Source organism: Charadrius vociferus, unplaced genomic scaffold (assembly GCF_000708025.1).
Source record: "Charadrius vociferus isolate BGI_N301 unplaced genomic scaffold, ASM70802v2 scaffold1413, whole genome shotgun sequence".
NCBI lineage: Eukaryota > Metazoa > Chordata > Aves > Charadriiformes > Charadriidae > Charadrius > Charadrius vociferus.
Genome location: NW_009647827.1, coordinates 143,101 through 150,202, shown reverse-complemented (window position 1 = coordinate 150,202; position 7,102 = coordinate 143,101). Strand labels below are relative to the sequence as shown.

General features: G+C 50.6%; 2 protein-coding genes across 2 annotated transcripts; one reads left to right on the top strand and one right to left on the bottom strand.

Moving 5' to 3' along the window:
- Nucleotides 1–412: 412 nt before the first annotated feature.
- Nucleotides 413–1,953, bottom strand: HSPB2 (heat shock 27kDa protein 2). Its single transcript, XM_009882444.1, has 2 exons — nt 1,820–1,953; nt 413–938 (listed from the first exon to the last, which is right to left on the bottom strand). The coding sequence occupies exons 1-2, from the start codon at nt 1,911–1,913 to the stop codon at nt 487–489; spliced, it is 546 nt and encodes a 181-aa protein (XP_009880746.1). The 5' UTR covers nt 1,914–1,953; the 3' UTR covers nt 413–486.
- Nucleotides 1,954–3,858: 1,905 nt separating this feature from the next.
- On the top strand, nt 3,859–7,031 carry CRYAB (crystallin, alpha B). The gene is made up of 3 exons (XM_009882443.1): nt 3,859–4,277; nt 5,429–5,551; nt 6,699–7,031. Exons 1-3 carry the CDS (start codon nt 4,080–4,082, stop codon nt 6,900–6,902), a joined length of 525 nt encoding a protein of 174 aa, XP_009880745.1. The 5' UTR covers nt 3,859–4,079; the 3' UTR covers nt 6,903–7,031.
- The last annotated feature ends 71 nt before the right edge of the window (nt 7,032–7,102 follow it).

Genomic DNA, 7,102 nt, shown 5'->3' with positions numbered 1-7,102 from the left:
TCCTCTTTCCTCCTGAGAGCTGCAGGCACTTTTACAGACCAACAAGCACCTTCCATCTCCACAAAGGTCAGCCACCAGCTCAGAAGCGAAGCACTGGGATCATCTCTTCCCTCTTCCCAGTACCCTTCTGGGCTAGAGCACAGCAGCTGTTTAACAGTCCACTGTGACACAGCATCACAGTTTAGAGCAAGAGTGACCCTTGCCATTTGGGGTGACAGAAGAGCACCCTGCATGGTGCTCAATGAGCGCTTGACCTAGGAGAAAACTTGCATTGGATTCCCTCACACTAACCCTTTAGTGCCCCTCTTTTTTCAGTTCCGAGTCCCTTTTTCCAGCCATCAATCTTAAGAAGCAGAAGTCTGGCACATATATGGCTGTCTCACAGCCCTGCTAAACACTGATGGTTAGAAATAGGGGTCTGGCCCTGTGGATTCCCCATCCCCATCCCCCCCGCCTTCCCTGTGCAAGCCCAGAGATCTGGTGCCTTTAGGATTCTTCCTTCCGTTTTCCTTCCTCAGACTGTTCTTCTTTCCCCACTGGCTGCTCCTGTTGCATTATCTTCACCTCGTTTACTCTGGCCTTCACCTCCTTTCCTGTCCGGGGAGCCACAATGCTTAAGATGCCATCATGGGACAACGTGGCTCTCACCAGCAAGGGGTCGACATCCAGAGGGAGGATGTAGGTCCTGGTAAACTCTCGGGAGATGAAGCCATGGCGGTCAGCCTTCTGTGGGTGCTGCCCCATCACCTCCAGCAGGTTGTCTACGGTGCGGACGGTGAGTTCATCCGGCAGGAAGTGGCAGACATCCAGGAACACCTGGAATTTGTGCTCATTGAGGCTGATCTCAGAGGTGCCTCGATCCAGCTGCTTATTGATCCGAGGCCTGATGTAGTAGCCATGGTACAGGGCAGGGGCTAAAATCTCACATGGGGACACACCTGAAAATGAGACTTAGTGAGGAATGTGGGGTGTCCAGGGGAAGGAGATGGAGAAGGATGGTTGGCAGCAGACAGGGGAGGGAGACAGGAGGAGGCTGTGACCTGGCAAACACCTTGCTTTTGCTACCACATCAGCACAATATAGATGGAATCTCTTGAGGTTCCTACCTTTGTGTCTGTAAAACACACACGTAGCCAGATGCCTGCTAGCCACGGCCTTCCACCACACAGCTGGCAGCTGCCAGGAAGCCAAGGGGCTGGCATCCAGCTTGTCTGCTGGGTGGACAGGGAGGGACCGGTAGGTGCATTGGGCGCTCTGCAGTGGCCCACTGCCAGGGTTGGGCATGGAAAATGCTGATGGTGAAGAAACTGCCCTGAAGAACTAAAGGCCTTTTGTTTGCCATTGTCCAGGGGGCTTTCCTTGGAGCTTTTTTCCTTTTCACGCTGTTGTGCTGGTGCTGAATGGTTCTGCTGCTGCCCACATTCCTTCCCCTCTGCCAGCCACTGCCAGGCTTTATGCTGAACACCACAGCTCAGCTTTTCTCCACAGCCCCCGGCTGCAAAAACTCCATCCCCCCACCCCCCCGGAGCATTTTGCTCCATGTTTGCACAGCATATGCATGAATGCCAGACCACTGGGGGCATGAGGGAGGGAGAGGAGAGGCAGCAGTAGGCATGGATGAAGGAAGTGGACCTGAAGAGACAGACCCTGGCTATTCCCTGAATATTCCCCCTGATTTGGCCTGGGTTCTTATGGTCAAAAGTCCTTGGCTCCAGCTTCCCTATCCTGCTCTGGAGCTCAGTCTCCCCACAGGGACTTCACCAGCACTCCTGCACCAGAGGAGAGAAAGGTGCCAGGGGGATCCCATCTCCTTTCTTACCTTCTCCAAAGTTCTGGTCGTAGATCTTGCTAGGGTTGGCGAACTCGTACTCCGAACTCATGGGATAGGCGTGGGGGACAGTCCGTGCAGCCATGGTGTGTCCGAGAAGGGGACCTTCCAAGCACTCACTGCCTCTGAGAGTGAAGGCTGCAGACTGCAAGGTTTTAATTGGGCGAATTCCACAGGGAGGAGTGTGTGATAAAAAGATGGACCAAAATAGCCACGCGCACAGGCCCCAGGATGCCTCGCCAGGGTGACGAGGGAAGCTTCTCACTGCATTCCAGCAGGGAGTGCAGGCACTGCCTGCACTCAGGGACGCCTCGGGAAAATCCTGCACGTCCTCCCAGCCTCTGAGATCCCCTCCTCAAGCAGGGGATGCAGGAGGCAAATGGGCAGCCAAGTACAGCAGGGAGGCACAGAGGTGAGCTGAGGGAGGCTGATGTAGGAGAAAGCAGGACAGACCCCAGGCTCTGATGCCTGTGTTGCTCCCGAAGGCAAAGGGCTGGCAAGAAGGCTCATTGTAAACAGGTTCAGGGAGTTCCTGACATTGGACTTGCTGGCCCTGAAGCACACCATGAGGACAGGGCAGTTAGTAATGCTCGCTAGTGCTTGATCAGGTCATGCAGTCATGTGAAGTCACTGACACACCAATCGTCCCACTGTGAGCTTAGGGCCCAAATCCTGTACCCTACACAAAGGAGCTTCATTTCCCCAGAATCTCAGCAGACGGCTCAAGTGTTTTGTTCCTATGAGTAGTGAAGTGCTGGAGGTAGTTAAGTCTAGGCAGAATCCAGATCCCACTACTGACACCTGCACATCCCGAACTGTGCTGCTGCAAGCTGGCTGTCCAGACTGTTCCTGGCCAGGGCTTTGGCACAATGTAATGAGATCTGGAGAAACACTTGTGCCAAAGATCACGAGTTAACCAGGGATCTGAAGCTGGCATAGATCCAGTTTTATTGGACTGGGGGGGGGGGGGGGGGGGGAGCTGGGGGGGAGTAGTGCCCAATTAAGCTCCTTGTACCCTGAAACCAGAGATTTTTTTGAGTCCGTGTCCCTGCAGTATGAGCGAGCAGGTGCACTGCTGTTGATGTAATGGGGAATTGGAGAACTTATTTATGGCCTGAGCTGTCACACAGAGCAAATTCTGCTCCCTATTCCTGCAGGCAAGCTGAAAGGAAGAGGCTCAGACCCTTTTGCAAAGGATTGGTGGTGCTAGCAGTAAGAACGATGTGCATCTGAGCCAGTAATTGTATTTAAGTTGCGAGCTCTCAGAGGCAGAGACTAGCTCTTGCTCTTTAAGGACAGTTCTAGGCTGATTCACAGATGAGGCAAGAATTAAAATAAATGTGTGAATTAAGACATTAGGAGCATAATTACAGGAAACCAGCTTATTGCAGGGGCACAGGCAGACAGAGGTAGCTTGCATTCCTGAGAAGGCATGGTGCAGTGCAGTGCCATGGAAGCTGCTGACATGCCCAGTTTATCTCTGCTCACAGCCCTCTGGTGTACTCTGAGGTCACAGAGTGTCGGGCTCTTCTGCTTTCTCCAGCAAAGTGGTTATGTAGTGGGCAAAAGATGAGAGGTGTTTGGCTGACACACTGTGGAGAAAGCCATCCTTCCTTTGCACACACACCAACGGGCGTGCACTAAGGCAATGGGGCTTACTGGGCTGCAAGAGAGCCACACTGCCAGGTGTATCTCAGCAAAGACCTCCTGGGATCTTTCTTGTCCTCTGAATAAAACAAGCCTGTGGCTTCCTTTGCCTTAAGGAAAGGCAGAGTTCTTCCGAGACTGGTGGGTGATGTGGGGAGCTGAATCTCAGTGCTGGCAGTGGGAACAACGGCCCCTTGTCATTTTCCCTTTGAGCCAAAGATAGGAGCTGCATTGATCCTGCTGGCATCCAAAGCAGCTGGGAACATCCGCCAAGCCTGCCTGGGACTCAGCAGATAAACAGCACGTGGGGAGCGGGGCGGGCAGCTGGGCAGTTTGGCTTCTTGCTGCCCCATTAGGCTCCTTTTCTTCTTCTCCCCTTCCCCCTCCTCCTCAGCAGTGTGTTCAAATCCCCCAGACAGCTACTGGGCACTGCTGAAGGGACCAGCCCAGGAGTGGGACAATAAAATCCCTGACACCACTGTTCAAGAGGCCTCGGGGCGGGGGGGGAGGGAGGCCAGGCCAGCTGCACGGGTATAAAGCTGTCCCGCACTCCCAGCACAGCACTGCAGCACAGTTGTTTGCCAGGCTCCTCCAGCGCACTCCAATGGATATCACCATTCATAACCCCCTGATCCGCAGACCTCTGTTATCTTGGTTGGCACCGAGTCGTATCTTTGACCAGATTTTTGGAGAGCACCTGCAGGAGTCAGAGCTTCTCCCGGCTTCCCCCAGCTTCAGTCCTTTCCTGATGAGATCCCCCATTCTTCGGATGCCCAGTTGGCTAGAGACAGGACTCTCTGAGGTAATCTTCCCTTCTTAATGTTCTTTGTTACTGCTGTGTGCACATCCTGCAGGGTCTGGAGCTGGAGACCCATGAGACCTGAGAGCTTGGAAGCTGCTTGTAGGTGGTTATTAGCAAAAGGCTGGAGTAAAGAGTGCTGCTTTTGTGCCTCTGCTGCTCTGCATTAGGCAAAAACCTCTGCATGCTCTGCTAATCATTTGTGACTGAGAGCAAGTATTGCCATAGTGTTGGTAATAGAGGCAAACAGCTGAGTGTGCAGCAAATGACTGTAAGAACTGACGGAAGAAAGGAGGAAGCCTAATTTCCTTGTCTGCTGTGCAAAAGTTTCAATCCCACTCCCTCCTGAGAAGCAAACAGCACAGGGATCATGGGCAGGGATAGTGGGATCCTCATGTCAAGCAGTGTGGGAGCTCATGGTTGCTGAGGAAAAAGGGGCCTATTTTAAAGAATCACTGCTGAAAAGAGCAGCATTTTAAGTAAGATACAGGACCTAAAGAATCATAAAGCAGCCATCTGCTTGCTTCAGGGGCTGAGCCAAGAGGCACGGAGTTCGAACAACCTTGCCTGTTCTGCCAGTCAACTGTCTTATCTACAAGTAACTTGTAGAGCTATTCTAAGCCAAAGGAGTGAGAGGAAAGTATTTTTTTAATCTTTGCATTATGTTTCCCTTGCTTTAGTGACCTGGGTCTGGCTGTCCACTGAAGGAGCCATAATAAGCACCACAGATAATAACGTCTGACTATCTCAGTGAAGAAATCTTCACAAATAATCTAGAAGGAGGAGGATGCACTTAGACTCCCAGGTCAAACTGTGGAAACCAGTAAGCCCAGAGCTGGCACAGAGGCTGCCTCCACATCCCAGAGCAGAGCTCCAGGATGCAGATTAAGAGAATCTCTTCCTCACTCCCAAGGAAAATATTTATCCCATGTGATCAAGAGAAAGCATTCACATTTTAGATACTGTAGTGATGGGCATTAATGTAACAGGCCAGCAAGGGTCAAAGCCACCCAGATCAGAATCACAGGATCAAATGAAGGTCAGACAGTGCGTGTATAGATACCAGCTTGAGTCTTGAACTGCTATATTCTGAGAGCCTTTTTAAGCTGAAACCCTCACCTGCTCTTTTCTGAAGTCGCCTCCTTGTTTTGCAGATGCGACTGGAGAAGGACAAATTTTCTGTAAATCTTGATGTGAAGCATTTCTCCCCTGAGGAGCTAAAAGTGAAGGTGCTTGGGGACATGATAGAAATTCATGGGAAACACGAAGAGCGCCAGGTACTTCTACTTTAACTGTGGAACTGATAGAGTCAGTGTGAACTTCCTCATCTATGGTTAAACAAGGAGACTGCAGAACAATCCTCTCCTGTGCTCATCTCAAATACTTGTAATGTTTTTTATCAACCAATCCTAATGGAAGATGCTCTGTGCAAACCCCCCAGCTGAATCCAGACTGGGCAGCAACAGGGTGGAGGTTTATTGCTGATGTTACATGAACTGTGAATTGACCTGGAAAATCATCTTTGAAATGGGCATTTCTGGGCCTCCTTCTTTCTGGGAAGAGGCCAGGAATGCAGGGAGGCATTCAATAAGCTAACAACGAACCGTAATAGTTAAACCACATAATGAATCAGTACATTGCCCTGTTCCGTTACCATAAGGCTACCTCTTCCTGAAAAAGGCCCATCTATCAGTTTGTAATCTTTACAGGTTTTGTTCTGCTGTCAGTCATCCCACTGCTTGCTGGCTCTGGAGACCTGTGTGGCAACTGGGTAGGCAGAAGTCAAAAGCCATATCCAAAGCTGTATGTAACAGGGTTTGCTAGTCCCTGTCTTGCCCCCCGCCCTGCCTCCTTGCCAGAAGGAAATGAATATGCACAATAAAGTAGCTATGCCACTGGAGTTCTCAGCTCCAAGAGCTTCTGGGAGCACAGATCTATCAGTCAGGAAACACAGCACTACTTGTAGCTGGTGGAAGCCTATAATCCTTATATGGCTTCTGCAATTTTTTTTGGCTAAGAGAATAACCATCACTATAGCAGATACCAGCTCACCAGAAAGCTGTGTATTACTAGAGCTCTGGACATCGTCAGGAACAGGTGTGGTTGGCACTGCGTGTAGACCTAGCTGCTGCATCTTAGGAATGACAGCGCACCACTCACTGTACAATGAAGCCAGTCTCTGGCTGGCACGAGAGCTGGAACAAAAAGCCTCCTCCTGTAAACAGTGTACCTGCAGGCACCTGCAGCCTAGGCAGGGCAGTGTCTCACTTCGGCCAATCTTGGCTCTTTAAAAAGGGCATCTCATAATAAAATTCTTTCAGCTGGAGCTTCCCAATCTCAGACTTTATGCAAAGGGCTCATGGTTTAGCTGGAACTGAGTGAACATTTCTAATCAGGGCTGTTCCTTCTCTTCTCCTTTTGAAGGATGAGCATGGCTTTATTGCCAGGGAGTTCAACAGGAAATACAGGATTCCAGATGATGTGGACCCTCTGACCATAACCTCATCACTCTCTCTGGATGGTGTCCTGACTGTGAGCGCACCGAGGAAACAAAGTGACGTCCCTGAGCGCACTATCCCTATCACCCGTGAAGAGAAGCCTGCCATTGCAGGGGCCCAAAGGAAGTAGGCTGCTATTTAAAGTCACCCTGGGGGGGGCCATTCAAGAGCACTTTTCATCAGATGCCAGCTATACTGAATGGGTACTCTTATTATTTATGTTGAGTAAGTTTACTAACAAATAAAACATGAATAAGCAGTTTGTATTTTTTTGTTTTGAGCACTGAGGACAAGGGAGTGTTGGGTCAAGAAAGCTGTGTAAGGTTGCTG

Coding starts and splice junctions, on each gene's coding strand:
- HSPB2 (XM_009882444.1), bottom strand. CDS start 1,913: ATGGCTGCACGGACTGTCCCCCACGCCTATCCCATGAGTTCGGAGTAC. Junction 939..1,819: donor CGACCAGAACTTTGGAGAAG/GTAAGAAAGGAG, acceptor TCTCATTTTCAG/GTGTGTCCCCATGTGAGATT.
- CRYAB (XM_009882443.1), top strand. CDS start 4,080: ATGGATATCACCATTCATAACCCCCTGATCCGCAGACCTCTGTTATCT. Junction 4,278..5,428: donor TAGAGACAGGACTCTCTGAG/GTAATCTTCCCT, acceptor CTTGTTTTGCAG/ATGCGACTGGAGAAGGACAA. Junction 5,552..6,698: donor GGAAACACGAAGAGCGCCAG/GTACTTCTACTT, acceptor CTCCTTTTGAAG/GATGAGCATGGCTTTATTGC.